The 16,601-nt window shown below is 40.8% G+C and overlaps 1 protein-coding gene across 1 annotated transcript; it reads left to right on the forward strand.

Moving 5' to 3' along the window:
• The first annotated feature begins 825 nt into the window (after positions 1-825).
• Positions 826-13,017, forward strand: ldlrap1a (low density lipoprotein receptor adaptor protein 1a). Its single transcript, XM_029514349.1, has 9 exons — positions 826-983; positions 6,114-6,256; positions 6,897-7,009; positions 7,094-7,208; positions 8,085-8,157; positions 8,418-8,513; positions 9,823-9,950; positions 10,488-10,522; positions 12,367-13,017. The coding sequence occupies exons 1-9, from the start codon at positions 899-901 to the stop codon at positions 12,485-12,487; spliced, it is 909 nt and encodes a 302-aa protein (XP_029370209.1). The 5' UTR covers positions 826-898; the 3' UTR covers positions 12,488-13,017.
• The last annotated feature ends 3,584 nt before the right edge of the window (positions 13,018-16,601 follow it).

Here is a 16,601-nt window from a genome sequence, read left to right on the forward strand (position 1 = left end):
GAAACATAATTATTCACATTATTAACAGATTTTTTTTTCTATTAAAATGATGTCACAATAATGCCTGCTGCTATAATGAGGGCTGTTTATTGTGAGAATTTAAAAAAGGAAGTGAAAACTTTAATGGGGACATTTCTTAGGAATTTGTTAATTTGCTCTTTGGTTTGGAAACACTGATGCAGTAGAGCTGCTTTGTCATCTAGGTTTGTGGTTGTCTATGTGTGTGTTGCAACAGGCTGAAATAATTGTTAATACTTTCAGCAGCTCAATTCAAGGAGACCACACATTACTAAAGTCTTGCCTATGAAAAAATATGGCATCGGAAACTTAAAGAAAGAAAATACAAGCATACCTTCATAGAAATTCCACTCAAGAACTACTTTTAAAAAGTATGTGTTTTATTGGCAAACACTACTTGTACAACCATGTTGCATTCAAGTTTAATGAAATGTCTAAAAACTCCACAAAAAAGGGCTTAAAACTCAGATTCAAGTGATTGCAACATGATAAGTTTTACGTTTTTGTTTTGTTTTGTTTTTTTTGTTGTTTTGTTTTTTTTTTTTGGGGGGGGGGGGGTTTAAGTCGGTTAGCGTTTCATATATTACTCACTAATCCATCTTCAACATGATTAATCCTATATAAACCAACTTTGTATTTCTCGTGTGATTGTATATATATATGTTCAGATGCCTAATGTCCCATGTGACCCAAATGCAGCACTACCTTTCTGCCGGTGCTCGCTCACGTGAGCCGAGCTCGTAAATCGCGGTATTTCTGACGGCACTGGAAGGCATCACAAGTCCATCCTCCCCATCAGCAGTCGGGTCAACAACATATATCCCGGAGACGACTCGATCAGACAACTTCAGCGACTCTCCGCACGTTGAGACAACCCGACATGGATGCCCTAAAGTCGGCCGGCAGAGCCATCATCCGCAGCCCGAGCGCGGCGAAGCAGCCGTGGAGCACCGGCAAACACACAAGTAAGAAAGTACTGGGACACACACGGAGCGACAAAACCCAAAAAGAGAAGGAGACGTTTCCTCCGCTCAGTGTCAGAAAGTAGACTCTTTCCGATTTACTTCATTTATCGCACATTCTCAGGATAGCAGTGCCAGCTTTAACAAACGCGACACACACCCGAACGTTGTCACGCCGCGGAGTCACAAAGATGAAGTTTTAACGTCTTCAACTTTATGTCTCACACTGTCCTGGAAACAAACTAAAGTTCACCGTTAAACTTCACCTTATCTCTTTGTTCCCGCTGTGGGTGAGATTACCTTCTGTTTTATTAAGTGGCTCCTTGTTTTGTTGAGCGCTGCAACCTTTTTCCAGTCATGTTCCGGAGATAATGTCATTTTGAAAGTTGGCAGACTAAAGAAAAAGATCGAATCAACCACTGTGCTAACAAAACATGATGCTTTTTTTTGTGTGTGTTATGTGACTGATTTATGCCACTGCAGTTATTTTGCAGTATTTTGGATTGGTGGTTAATCCCAGTTCTCTAATGCCACCTGAGGAAGTGCAGAGGTCAGGATCAAAATGAGAAGTCCCAATAAGTGTTGTGTAAGTGTTGTGTCCTGCTTGAGGGCCCTTCAGCAGGACAGGGGCTTGCACACACTGCAACATTAACATGAAACACCTTTTGAGGCCACTCTGGTGCCCATTGTGCTGCTGAAGCGCCACTTTGTAGACTAAATCTCACTTGATCCTGACCGGGTGGCGGAGAAAGCCTGAATGCTCCCCTGCCTGTAACCAAGAGGACACATCAGGAATGCTGCAGGTCAGTCGGTGCACGGCCCCCGCTGGCTGCAGCTCAAGCTGGCCTATTTGAGATTCCATCAGACTGGCCTTTTTAAAACATATAGGGTTTGGGACAAAGTACGGGGGGGGTTACGTAAATATCCCACATTTGTCCATGTAACTGTAGTAGTGCACCTGGCAAATAAAGTCTCAGGAATCTGAGATAGACTCTTAAACAACATTATATTTCTTAATGGATTAATGGATGGGGGGTCACTTTTTAATACAACCACAGCTGATGTTAATCCATCCAAATGACTGTCCACTCAAGGGTCTTTACAGTCAAGAATGAAGTTGATAAGCTTTATAACGTTTAACAGGGTCCTTGATCTGATGTTTAGTGGCATTACAAGCTCCTTGGAAATGCGGCATTGCAGCTAGTGACCCACTTATTATAGAAGTAGTGTATTGTAGTATGGATTAATGGGTCTTCTCAACATGCAGAGCACGCATTCTTGACCAGTGCTGACCCACATCACCGGTGTCTGATTCCCAGGGCTGACTTTGACCCACAGAACCAAGTTGGGAATGTTGGGTCAATGCAGCAGGCCAGAAAACCATCAGTGCTGTGGCACCTGGGGCCAGAAAAACCGTCAGTGCTGTGGCACCCGGTCGCCAGAAAAACCGTCAGTGCTGTGGCACCTGGGGGCTGAGAGAGAGCCTTGTAGGCATTGATGGTCTTCATATGCTTAGTTAGTTGTCATATCGACTACATGAAGAGTCCTCCATTTTTAAATGGCAACAGCCTCCTGGCTCCTCACCCCTTCTTATTGGCCTGGTTTGGTTGTCCTACACGGCCTGCTGCCAGTGCCACCAATCAGAGGGGGCTTGTGTGCAGCAGAGACTTTTTTTTTTAATCAGGGGTCTCTTCAAATGGAAGTGGGTGACTGCGAAAGGTAAAGTAAATCACTGTCAGAATGGGATTAGTTCCTCTCTGTTTTGAAGCACTTTTTCACCAAAGCTTGGGATTCCCTCTTGGTTTGTATCTTTTTTCCCCTCAGTTAGGAACCTGTTCGCTGGCAAGGCTGACCCCCTTGGTCTCTTTCCACTCTTATGTTCTGCCGTTGTTGTCAGACTCAATTGATCCTTCGTGTGACCTGGCATGACCAACAGGGCCTTTAGAGTGCCCCACACTGATAAAACACATTTTAAAAATGCCAGCTTCTACTAAACTCCAACCCCTATGGTCATAGAGCTAGGATGTCCACAGCCTTAGTGTGGTGAGTTCTTTGTGGTGTATGTAGGTCTACCAGCTGGTTCCTGCCTGTTGCACAAGTCACAGTTTGAAAAAACATTGCCAGTAGGAAGAAGAACTAATTTGTTTTTATAAAATTAAGAAAAATGGCAAGTAGCAATGGGAAAAGCAGATGAATTGAGGAATTTCTCTCACCTGATTAGACTGACATGTTTGTTTGGTCCAAACAGTGTAAGGCTGATGAGTGAACTTGGGGGCGAATGCCTCTGAAAAGTTTGTTTGACTTAATAACATCTGCAGAGACTTCCAACTTAATTTATCACTCGTGTTTACATTCTGCATCAGCAGAACCCCCTAACATCAGCCGGGGGCTGTGCATGCATCGATCACATCGTGGGATTAAAAGAAAAGTCAAATGATGGCAGAAGTTGGGTTGAGAAAAGAAGAACAAAAGGTTATTTAGCTTTGAGTTCTGTTGTGGACTGAAGTTGTAGAACTGCAGTCGGTGGTTTCCACAGTGACTCAGTGTTCAGTGCAGACACACAAACTGTGCCAGGACGTGTATTGCCTGTCAGAGTTAGGCTCACACCACAATCAGGGTTTGTTTTTTTTTCTTTGTTTTGTTTTTTTTTTTTTACAATTTGAATGGTGAAATGGAAGCTCAACAATCAGGTTTGATGGATTGAACTGCTGAAAAGCTGAGGAGTTATATGTTTAAATGTTCTTGTTTTTCCTTTTCTATTTTCTTTTTTTTTTGTTGTTGTTATTTTCCTGCTGTTATCTAACACACTGACACTCTTTACACTTACAGACTGAGTGGTCAGCTTGTACTCGCAGCACGGTCCTCTGGGTTTAGTTGGTCTCAGTTCACACGTGCACACAACTGTAACCTGTCATGTGTCGCTATTGCTGACCTTTGATCACAAAGCCCTCCACATTCCCTGGCTGAGCAGTGCCTGGTACCTGTGCCGGTTCTTTTACCCTCCCATCTCTCTCTCAGCATAGACAAGCCTGTAAACTGAGCCTGGGATTCAGTGTGATGGCTTGATCACAGTAAATGTAGTGCAGCGTGAGAACAGATTGTGAAAACCTCCATCAGTTATTTTTTTTTTTTTTTTTGGGGGTGGTTTTGCATTTAAATTGAAATTTAAATTCAAATTGAAAGATTTATGTTGATGTTAAGCTGTGTTTTAGAGAGGGGTGTGTGTGTGTGTTCGTGTGCTCGCGTTAGTTAAAAATTAAATAATTTCAATAATCAGCTACCTTGCGAAATCTGTTGGCTTCATTTAAAATAATTATTTTTGTGTCTGTGGTGTAGGCAGGTCATTTGAATTAAATTTGATTTGTTTGCTTGTTTTAATAATTTCTCCTGAGATCTATCCCTCCAAGCCTTTTACTCTTGCACATTCAACATACAAAAAGCTCTTTATTTATAATAGATGTATTGTTTTTAGTCGAACTGTGCATGGATTGCCATCTTCATACATTCAATGAGCCAGTTTGTGACAATCCCCAAGAATAGCAGAGAAGAACATCTTGGCTGTGTTAAGTTCAAACCTGTGGCGTCATTCCATTACTCACAAAACTGTGAGACAACATTGTGTTGTTGTAGATACCAATGTCTCTTATTTGGTTCTTATCAAACTAAGTGTATTATCCCAGCAGGTAATGCATAAATCTCTGTGAAAGTTTGTGTTGGCATTCATTCCTGTGAACATTGTTTGATCCTTGTTTGAAAATTTCTTTTTTTTTCTTTTCGATTCTAATGAAACTTGGTAAATGCCCATGTTCGCTACATGGACATCTACCAACTATGAATTGTCCTAGTTCTGGCATTTCATTGAGCCCCGTCTTCAGCTCAAATGCTTGAAATTATGAATACTTAACTTCAAAACTAAAAGCATTCCCAGCAGCCTGAGGTGAGCCTTGCTTTTTGTGCTGATTAGCGAATTTTAGCATGCTAATGTAAGTTGTCAGACATGGTCAACATTCTATCTGCCAAACATCAGCCAGTCGTGCCAGACATGTTGGCAAAGCACTGTGCTATTCTATACCTGCCCCTCAAGCCTTCCACACTTCAGTGTAGATGGACCTCTTCTATGTTCTGAGATGCCATTTATTCTCCTTTCATGCTGTTTCCTTTTTAGCAAATTTGAAATGCTTTTTTCAAATTTCACTTGGGTTTTTTTATCCCAGAATCAAAGAATGCCTCTGTCAGCCTTGAAACCCTAAATGTCATACTCATTTGACAAAATACACAACATCCTCACCCCTCCTTTTCCTCTCTTAACTTATTGTGAGTGTGCACGTGTGTGCGAAAACGTGTCGGCATGAGTATGTGGTATGTGCTCCATCCCAGAGGAGCAAAATGCTGGGAGGATGAATTTCTATGCAGCGGTACTGGTTTTTCCATTCTTGCCTTGTCTTACTCCTCTCCCCTCCTGTCATCCTCTGAGAAAATCTCTGTAAACCCAGCCACGGTGTCAGGGTCAGGCAGTACCGCTCAGAAACGATAAGAGAACTGCAGCTGTTCTTTCAGCAGTTACAGTTGTGACACTCCCCGTTCTTTTCTTCCCGTATGCTGTCTTTAATTCTTCTGTAGGGGTTAGCACAAAAGTTGAGACTTCTGAGAAATCTGTGTGGCCCAATTCGTGGGAGATAAGTTGTTGTTTTCAGAAAAGGAAAACCAAACTTTTCTGTTATCACAGTATGTCAGAGTCCATGTCTCCTTGCTCCAAACTCTGCTCTTTTATTGTCAACGTCGTTGTTTTGGAGCTGAAATATTTACTTTACATTGACAGTACCTCTGACCTACATACCCTGTTTTGCCTCTCCACTTTAGGCATCAAGCGGATGAAATGGTTCAGCTTTAAGTTCAACACAGGCTGTTTACATTTCCTCTGACTTGTGTTTTTCCTAAGCCTCTTGAACGTTGTCAAGACTCATGTTGATTTTGGAACATGAAATGGAGAGAGATGCAAATCTCAGCATCTGTGTATTATTTGATGTTTTTAACTTCATGAATGTGGGCGACAGCAATTGATCCTGTTGATCAATGCATTGACCTGCTTTCTCCTTAAAAGATGTGTTTCTCCCTCTCGCTCTGTGGGTGTAGAGCTTCCGGAGAACTGGACTGACACACGAGAGACCATCTTAGAGGGCATGACCTTTAACCTTCAGCACCTTGGCATGACCCTAGTGGACCAGCCCAGGGGAGAGGACCTATCAGCTGCTGCTGTGAAGAGGATTGTTGCCACAGTGAGAGCTGGTTTAACAATCAGAGCTGTGCTTTACTCTTTTCCTAAATATTTAAAGTTTACATTAAAGGGACTAAAATCACTTGATTTCTGACACAAAACATGTTTCCATTGTTGTTCAGATTACTTACATTTTCATTCTCAGTGAGCAACATGTGACGTTTTGATGACAATGAAACCTAACACAAATCCATAGTGTCACACTAGCAAAATGTCTCATATTGCTAAGATTTTATATATTATTTTATTAACAAATAATCAGCAAGTTACATTGCATGAAAGCCGTGTGCACTATTCCTGTTTGTCACCGACTCAATATGCAGTCAGTGCAAGTCCCAGCCCAGAGACGTGTTGTAGGTTTAAATTCACCCATTGAGATTTACATCATCAATCATGAATGAAAAGCAAAAAAATTGTGATTGTGTTACTGAGCAGGAGAAGACATCCACACCACTTGTGGGACATTTCTACCTGGGGTCCACACTCTGCTACCCCGAGAAGCAACATCTCTGAGAATGATAGTATAGACTCCCGCATGGTGTAGAATAACAGAACTGCTTTGTTTTTCCTCATTTGTGGCATTTTATGTTGCTAATCAAACTTGCTGTATATATTGTTGTCACTATTTGTTCTTGTAACAGGCCAAAGCCAGTGGGAAGAAGCCTCAGAAAGTTGCTCTTAAGGTTTCCCCTGAGGGAATTCTGCTGCACGACAGCTTGAACAATAAACTGCTTGAAAATATCTCCATATACAGGTATGTGTATAGACAGTTTGGCTGTTCCAGCATGGGGTTAACTACTTTATGATATTTGCCTAACCTGTGACCTCTGGCCTGCAGAATATCCTACTGCACAGTGGACAGACTGCATGAGAAGGTCTTTGCTTTTATCACTCAAAACACCCTCAATGGGACCCTGGAGTGCCACGCCTACCTCTGCCCTAAGAAGAAAGTGGTGAGTTTGACTACAGTATCAGTGCTCTCTCTTTTTTTTTTTTTTTTTTAGTTTAACTACCAGCACAATGAGTTTGAACCAAACCAACGTCAGCAAGTTCCCTGTTCTGTGGCTCAAACTTTTTAAAAACAGTTGGATGAACAACATAAACTTTTAGTTTGAACTACCACAGTTGGTAACAGTGCATTTGGTTGATTCATTTGGTTGAATCTGGGATATCCAGCAGAGCTCATGAGAGAGAGATCTATCTATCTATCTATCTATCTCTTCATAAATAAGCTTGATTTGAATTATTTGCAAGCTATAGGGAAGTCTGTTTGTTAAAGACACATTATGCTTAATTATGCCATTATGCCATTTCTTAAAAAAATTCAGCTAGAATGACTAACATCCTCACCAGCTGCCCTTCCCTGACAGACACAAGTTAGCTTTGTGGCTTAGGGCTGACAGTGTCATACTGATGAGGGGGAAATTATTTAGATTTGACAGACTGCTTCACAAATAAATATGAAATCAAGTTTGACCACATGCTGCAGATCATGCCACTCAGCTACTGTGCTGCTCTTTCTGCTCTGTGCTCTGGGATTTCAGTGTTGGCTCAAGCAGCAATTTATCTGCAATTAGCTTAAATAGACCAATATAACTGTCCTACTGATCTACCAGTTCACTCTCATAAAAATACGATTGGTTCGCAAAATAAAATGTCTCATTTCAAATGACGGCTCCAAAGCTTCCAATATCTCCAACAATATGTTTGAACCATTGCTCATGCTCGTCGCTCTTCTTAGTCAGTCTATAGTGTTACTGATGGTGGAGGTGAATACAGTCTTTCTGGTGGAGGTCGGTTACACAGTGAATTTCTCTCCTGCTCTCCAGGCTCAGGCAGTGGCTTTGACAGTGGCCCAGGCCTTCACAGTAGCTTTTGAACTCTGGCAAGTAGCTAAAGAAGGTAGGAACGACACTCTTTGCTCTTCAAGTCCCAGAAATGTCACAGACACCATGTCCAGAACACCCACACACAGGCTCTGTCAGTGAAGGAGTCATTTTTATCAGTGACTGCTAGTGATTGTACTGAATCAGCCTTGTTGATTTGAGGATGTTGGTATCTACTGCACTTTGACAGTAAACAGCTAATCTGACTGTGTCCTGTCTCTTGTACTTCTCTTTTTTTTTTTTTTTTTTTTTCCTTCTTCTTTTTTTTTTCCTAAGGGAAAGCGAAAAGTGTGAAGTCCGATTCAGCTGAAGAAGGCGGCAGCAGTTCTCATTCAGAGAGATCTAACAGCTTGGGGAGCCTGAAAGGGACAGGTAAAAACCGAGGTGCTCTTCCCAGGGCTCTGGCAAGCTGGACTCAAGCACAGCACAGCACAGTGTTTTCAATGCTTGCTAACGTGCTCACCGCAAAAGTGCCAGAATGTTAATGTCTAGCATGTATAACATTAACTATGTTCACTATCTTAGTTTAACATGTTAACATGCGGATGTTTGCCAACAGTCAGTCACCAGATGATGGGTCATGATGAAAGGGTGATTCTCAGGGAAACAGAAATGCGTTCATTAGCAAATTAGACACCAATGAGTCCAATAGTTCTGGAAATATTTCAGCAAAAAATAAAAAAGACAACCTCATGATGGGACTACGTGAGAGGAAAGGGGAGCGCATTATATTTTTTCCTCAGCTTTTATCAACAACATCTGAAAAAAATGTCACGATATGTGTCTCTGAATGTCACCATCACCTTATCTTTCTTTCAAACACATTAAAGTCAAGTATATCCTCTGCAGGCCAGTAACTTCTTTATGAAATCTCACAAGAGACTGCTCAATAAAGCCATGTCTCCCTCTAGCCTGGCTAATAGAAGCTGTGTTTCTACGAGTGCAGTAATGCAAAACTTCTCATTAGTTATTACATAACATCATCAAATGCAGCATTACACTTCCCAGTTCTTGTAACTCTTTTTTTTTTTTTTTTGTGAAGTGCAGACTTCACATGCACTTCTCACAACTCTTGATGTAGAACAGTGAGGGTGTTTACCATCGCCCTGCTCATAAAGTCATAAAACATTATAAAACCCTCTGACCTCTTATACTTCCTTCCTGAATTTAGAAACCCAAAAAATTAGGGTGGAATTGTTTTATTTGTAAATTCTATAAATACAATTGCTGTAAGTGAGGGAAAACAAAATAATAATAATTAAAGCATGCTTCTAAAAATGCTTCTTTGTCAGCACTTGGTGAAACATGAGCTTCCACACTACATAATTACCGCAGTGCCATGATAAGCACATGTGTTTCAGCTGATCCTAGTCTGAGAAGATGATGTATTTTGTTTGTTGTGCAGCAATGAATATGGACCGTACCGCAGCGCTAATGTGAATGAGGAACCACAGGGGTAGGAAGTTTAGGTTGTGATAATGATATTTGTAAAGTGTGAATTATATCAATGTGCAAAAAAGAACTAAATGTTGTGGGAAAATGAACTGGTTGCTAATAATATGTTGGCACTTAGTTCACAGACTGAAGCAACTCTTGACAGTTTGCCATTCCTAAAGACTGTTACAGGCTGTGAGTGATTTTTTTTTTTTTTTTTTTTTTTACACCCCCATCTCACATTTAGATGTTGCCACAGACAACCTTTTGGAGCTTGAGGGCTGTGTGGATGTAGTAGTGGAGACCAATGGGAATGCAGAAGAAGATCAGCTAGACAACCATAGGCCCTCTGTGACCAATAGCAACCCTGCCTGGGTAAGAGGCTCCTGTTATTACACTCTTGACATGATGCGTGCTTTGTCCTTTGTGAATTTTGTCACTCTGTAACAAGACATCAAAATCCAGCAGACTCATGGTGGCTCCACTTTCACTGGATGCACATGACATCCTCTGTGGTTTTATTCTAAGAGCCTCAGACTTGTAATCCAAGTCCAATGACAAGACCAACTTGTGTCTGGTGTGAAAATGATTTAGAACAACATATTTTTGGGTGACTGAAAGCTGAGATGCTGTGGACAGCATGAGTTCACATGCCACATGAGGTAGAATGTGTCTGAGACTTTTAGGTTCGACCATCAACTGTGATGAGGGTTATTCCCTCTCATCTCTCAAGTCTCCTTTTTAACAGAAAATTTTATATTAACTTTCAAGTGAGCTTGTGAAGATACCAGAATACATTAGGGTGAAATATGTTGAACAGGTTTTAATTTTTGATGTAGCATAAAAAACCCTAAAATCTAAATGCACATCTGTATATAACTCTGTATTAAATCAGGGTTCTCTTTCTTCCAGGAAATACAGGACAGTTTGGATGACGCCTTCTCCAGGTGAGAGATTTGTTTTAGAGCTTTGTTCTTATATCAAATAAATCGATTAAAACAGCCGGTCACCTATCTGGCTGATCAAATGTTTCAGTTGACTGCTGTTCATTCGTGTGATGCTTGGCTCTACAGTGCCACTTACTGATGAATTGTGTGTACTGCATATTACAATCAATGATTTTTGTACAAAGTGAGGACAAATGGTCTCAGGAGAAGTGACATGAAATGATCAGTGACGCGTAGTTTGGTCGAAAGCTGAGCTTTAAACTGTCCTCAAACCTGCTGTGTGTTTGTGTCTCCAGCTGTGCTTTGGATAGCTATGGTTCATTTCCAGGTAAAGTCCAGTATCACTGTCCACTGTTACGAGCCTCGTGTTAATGTAGTAGTCCTAATTGACTAACCTAACCTCAATCCATCCCATTCATTCACCACCAAACCCGATAACTCAGTTTACAGGTCAGTGATTTTACTCAGTTGTGCCCTGTATTTACCCGCAGATGGATTAATTGTTGACTGAGAAAGGAAACTGATTCAAAGTATTGAATTTCAGTCAAAATGAAAAATGTCTCTTTTTAATATCTCACCATCACCAAAAATTGCTTCCCCACCCTCCTGATAGCCTTTTGTGTAATCTATCATCTGCAGTGGGAATAATGGGACTCAGAGGGATTTGTCGAGCAGTTATTGTGTTACCGGTGTAAAAGTGGAACAGTGGATCACTTGAACTCAGCAGCAGATCACACCATTTGTCCCACCGTTTAAATGGTCTTAATGTCTTGAAGCAGTCCTGTTGACTTGACCCAAACTTTAACGTCTTTAACATCTTAGCGTGAAAAGGGCAAACTGAGGAAACCAAACTGTAAAAGACTGAGGTTTTACTTATATAACCAGATCTGAGGGGCTGAGCTGCAGCACAGTCAGCACTCAAATCACCAGATGACCTAAACCTCAGTGGAAAGAGTGAAGGAGCAAGCGCTATATAACGTGAGCTTGAATTTCACTGAGGAAGAGAAACGGGTGGTAGAAAAAAGGTTCAGTACTGTTGTCTGTAAAAACTAGGCCCTGAAGAAGCATGTTAGTCATTCATGTTCTTGGAGGCTAAATTTGGATTGCTTTTTATTCTTATTTCTTTGAATCTTCACTCAGTTAGTAAGATGAGCACTGCCTCCACACCAACCCTCACTCTTAACATGAGCCCTCATGTGACAAAAGGACATCTCATTTTTCTGAGGTCTGTGGTTTCACTGTAGAACATTCACATTGAGTGAGTGAGTCCATTTGTGTCACTGGTCAGCCTGGTCTTTCATTATGACGGACTCATTGTCTGGCAACCAGTGCACAGACATCTGTCTGCAAAATGGTGAGCCTTGCCCTCTGGATATACCCGCAGACATGTCAGCTACTTTATTCCAGTGAATCCCTTTTACTGCCCTGTACACTGAAAATTTGTTCATGTGACATTTTACCTTTTTTTTTTTTTTTTTTTTTTTTTACATATTTCTGTTTTAACCCTCATTTTTCATATTAGTCTTTGAGATACTTCAGAAGAATTAGAAGCATGTCCCTTGTGTTTCACACATTTTTACTTTTGTATGTGACAATTAAACCTATAAATACAGAACACTTCCAAATTGTATCAGCCTGTGTCTGAGCATGGTCTTCAACAAAAGCAGAATTAAGTAAATTGTGCATTTGTTGGGGAAAACTACTGTGCCAAGAGTTTCTGGGATATAAATGAGACGGAAATGCATTAAACTTGGTGCGATTTGTTGACAAACTTCAATATTCAATTATTAAATCAATAAAAAAAAGAAAAACAGCTGTTTTCATAATTCCCTTCTCTGTCTTAGACTGGCAGTGTCGCGTACTAACCCCCAGATCTTGGACATTGGGGTGACTAACTTGGACAGCACCAACAGAAACGCTCCATGCAGCCTCAGCCCATTCACAGACGATATCTTTGGCTTCTGACCATCACAATCACAGCAGAGGGAGACAACAACTAGGCAAGAAGCTGTTCTTACTGACTATATCTTCACATGAATTCCCAAGGCATCAGTGTTGGCATGTATTATAGATAAGGATACAGTAAATCCATAAGGGAAAAGGCACTGAACCTGTTGGTGGTAATACGTTCAGCGGTGTCGTCTGAACCTCCACTGCAACACTTGTTCTTTTGCACAACAATAAGAATGTCCCACGACCTTCACTGGAGACAAACAGAATGGGGTGTAATAGGGTTTATTCTTGCAACAAGATTTCAGCCTATGCTGACTCCGGCGTGCACTGCATCACATCTTCTGTACCATTCTCCTGACAGGCAGATCCACCGTTGTCACCAGAAAACAAGCAATCCTTGTCTGAAACATACAGGTGTGAGCAAAATCCCCTCAAGGTTGCCAAAGGTTGACAGACATCTTTTGTTGTTGCCAAGTCTATTTTTAATGGGATGGGCATCTCCCCTCTTCCCACAGCTTTTTGCCACCAGTATTTTCAGGTATTCTCCAATTTTCATATATTTTTTCTTTTTTCTTTTTTCTTTTTTTTTTTACTTTGTGTAAATCAAGTCAAAAAACTTCAGATAACAGAATTTCAACATGAAGCATAATCACAATGATGATATCCTAATATATTAATTCAACTTCTTAATATAACGCAGAATGTACAAAGTAAACCATCATGTTTAATCACATACTGCATTGTTGCATTGTGTAATACATTTGTTTTCACTCTGCTCAATCATTTTCAATATATTTCCTATTCTTGGTGGACAATTGCAACTAATTTAGATTACTTTTGGCTGCTTCGCCTTATTGTTGCCTTCTTCACATGGATAAGTCTTCCCTTCTTTGTGGACACCGCACGGGCTGCTGCCCCCACACACCAAAGCAATAATAACTTCAGTGGTTTCTGAGTCTCTCCTGTTAATACACTGCAAACATCCTTACAAGCAAGTGTACTGTTACCGAGTTACGTTATTTAACTCTTTTTTTTTTTGTTTGTTTGTTTGTTTGTTTTTGTCTGTTGTTTACTTAAATGGCACTCTTTCTGTAGTTTTGGGGCAATAATCAGTGTTTTGTTGGATGTGTTCATGGATGAAGACCAGAGAAGGATTTCATTCAGACTGATGTGCAGACCATCAACAGGCCTTAACAAGAGCAAGACAATCAGTAGTTAATGTACCGCTAATGTGATGATTCGGACTTCCACCATCTTGGATGCAAACTGCATATTGTTTTATTTCTATAATCTCTAGTCATTCTATTTATATGAATTCTACCAGAGGTTCATTTGAGTCGGTTTATTAGAGGTATTGCTTTTTTGTTTTGCTGCATTGTAACAGATTCTCTTGAATCAAGCCCAGACCTGCTCACATTCCACTGTGGCCATGTGACTGTATATTATAATAAATCAACATTGTATAGAATTAAAATATATTCATTATTAAAAACTTTTTTTTCACATTTCATGTAATTCATTAACTACAGACAGAACAGCACTCAGTTGTCCAAGCAGTCCAATCCATCATCTTATTGGCAGCCACCTTGGTGGTACATCACCACCACACAATCACAATCAGAAATACCAGTGTCGTGGAGTCCAGGCCTTGATGGGTCAGATTTCCTTTGGTGGTTTTGTGGGGGAATAAGAGGCAGATGGTCATAATGTTATGGCGGATCGGTGTATGTTCTCCAAGTTGCACTTTCTTTAAATTAATTTTCAGTTTCATTCCTCAATCCGGGGTACTTTTTAGCACTGAAGTTATATATTGTGTTCTTTCTGACTACTGGAGTTGGGCATGGATGTCCAGTTTGGTGACACTGACAGTAGGGGGCAGTCCGGTACCAACCAAGAAGTCAACCCCCCCCCCTTCTGAGACATGTGCTCTTTGAGCCTGGAGCAGCAGCTGATGCAGGTCGCATCTTCAGTTCTGGACATAGTCAGTCATTTGTATTCATTATTAGACAATGATGTTATGTGTCCAAGTCTGTCCCATACACCACGCTCCTAATCTGCCCTGCATTCACAGTGACAGTGTGGGTGATTAAATGTGACTGTATGTAAGAGGTCTTCACAGGGAGGAAAAGCCACACAAAGCTTTGGGTCAGACTGATCCACCGTAAAAACAGCCAGTGAGAGGACATGATGGCAGCAGACGAGGACATGCTAGAATTTAACCGCCACACGCACGTTCCCTGCCACGTTCTGTATTCGACCCATGTGTGGGGAGAACTCTAGAGAGCTGAAAGTCACGCTGTCTCCCCCCTTTCTCACCCTAACAGGCTCTGGCTCAGTGAAGCAGGGGCTTTTTTACAATTCGTCCCGACAAGCTTACTTAACCATCTGCATTATTTAACAGTCTTTCCTCAAAAGGAGCTCCAATCCCCCCTCTCTAAGTTTGATGGTGGCGTGCACACTGAGAACCAGCCAGGCAAATGTCTCCTCTTTGTTAGAAAGGGAACAAATACTGTAAGCACGTAAACTTAAAATGGCTTAAGACCCGAAGTGAGTCTTGAGCGTCAAGGTCAAGTGACTCAGGATGGGTAAAGGCAGCAAAGCATCCTCCAAAAAAAATACACAGTGGTTTTATGTATTCTATTTATTTATTTATCTGACACAAGGGGTGAATATAAAATGTCTCACGACATTGAGAGCCTGTGAAAAGGAAGTACTTATCTTAAATTCAGGCACCCTGTGCGTGGCTTTAATCATGTGGCCTGTTAAAAGCTTTCGCTGCGAGCCTAAGTACATCAGTACACAGAGAACAAATAACCTCAGAGTGTTCCAGCAGCGTTCCTCCTCCTCTTGTTGAGCCTGAGGCAGAGGAGAAGAAAGTGAAACCAGAAATCTACGTATGTGCAAAGGAATAGTTTCACACCAATGGAAATTATTAGCTTTTTTTGCCTGAGAGCCAAATTAGAGTATCAAAACTATTTACATTATATCCATCCATTAACTGTAAATCCAGGAGATCTTAACTTAGCTAAGGTTAGAGCTCCATCTGTAAGCCAGAGAGAAGTTAGCCCAAGCTGGTCTCAAGGTTACATTTTTAATTTGCATGTATTTATTAATTTTTCAACCCTGCAGAATGTGTGAACATTTCCCCATGTATCTGCTTCTCTAGGCTTATTTACAGCCAATGCTGCATTAGCTGTGAGCTATCTAGCCAGTGACTGTTGAAGTGTGAGTCTGTGAGTGAGCTCAGAGCTCAACCAGAGTCTATGTCCGTCTGTGACGATGCAGGGAACCAGATGAAAAATTATTACATTACGTAGCTTCACTTCAGTTCAAACTGGAGGATTTCACAAATCACATTCTGTCTGAACGCACCTTATAGCTCACTAATTCAGCATTATGTATTTGATGAATACAATAACCTAACTGTAAAAACAAGTTACCAAAAAAATGTTGTGGATATTAGTTTTTATTTTATTATGATTCCTTTAAAAGACTAGCTGTTTCCTGTTTCTAATAGCCTGCTAACAGATTAGATCAATATAAAAATCTAAATCTTTGAAAGTGTTTGGTATTGGCTTTTTTTTTGTTTTGTTTTGTTTTTTTTCCCTTCTGTTTGTGGATGCATTCAAAATAGAACCCCATCTGATGCGTTGTTCTGCATGTGTTTCCCCCTAGCAAAGCTAAGTTATCCATTTCAAAAGCTATGGAGAGAACAGATCGAGGTACTATCTTTTCATCTCCTGGCAAGCAATTCAACAAAACTCGTTTTCATAAAATGTCAAACTTAATGGCTACCTGCCTTACTTAGAAACAGGAGCTAACAACGCACGCTGTGCAGGGAAAATCCTGTTCCCTGCAAACGATAAGCCCCCAGGCTGAAAGTGACATGGATAGAAATTTCTGGCTTTTACTCACCAGCACAATCCCATTGGTAAACAGACTTTGCAGGGGTCAAAGAGGATATACGTTGGTTATGTCATATGCATACACATGCTCACAAACTTTTAATGTGTGTGTGTATGCTCGGTGCAATTGCATAGCTGAGACTCGCACTGCAGCAAAACTGGCGCAGCATTGAATAAACATTTAGGCAAACTAATCCACAGCTTTGGTTTCACAGATGATT

The sequence above is a fragment of the Echeneis naucrates genome, chromosome 11 (assembly GCF_900963305.1).
Source record: "Echeneis naucrates chromosome 11, fEcheNa1.1, whole genome shotgun sequence".
NCBI lineage: Eukaryota > Metazoa > Chordata > Actinopteri > Carangiformes > Echeneidae > Echeneis > Echeneis naucrates.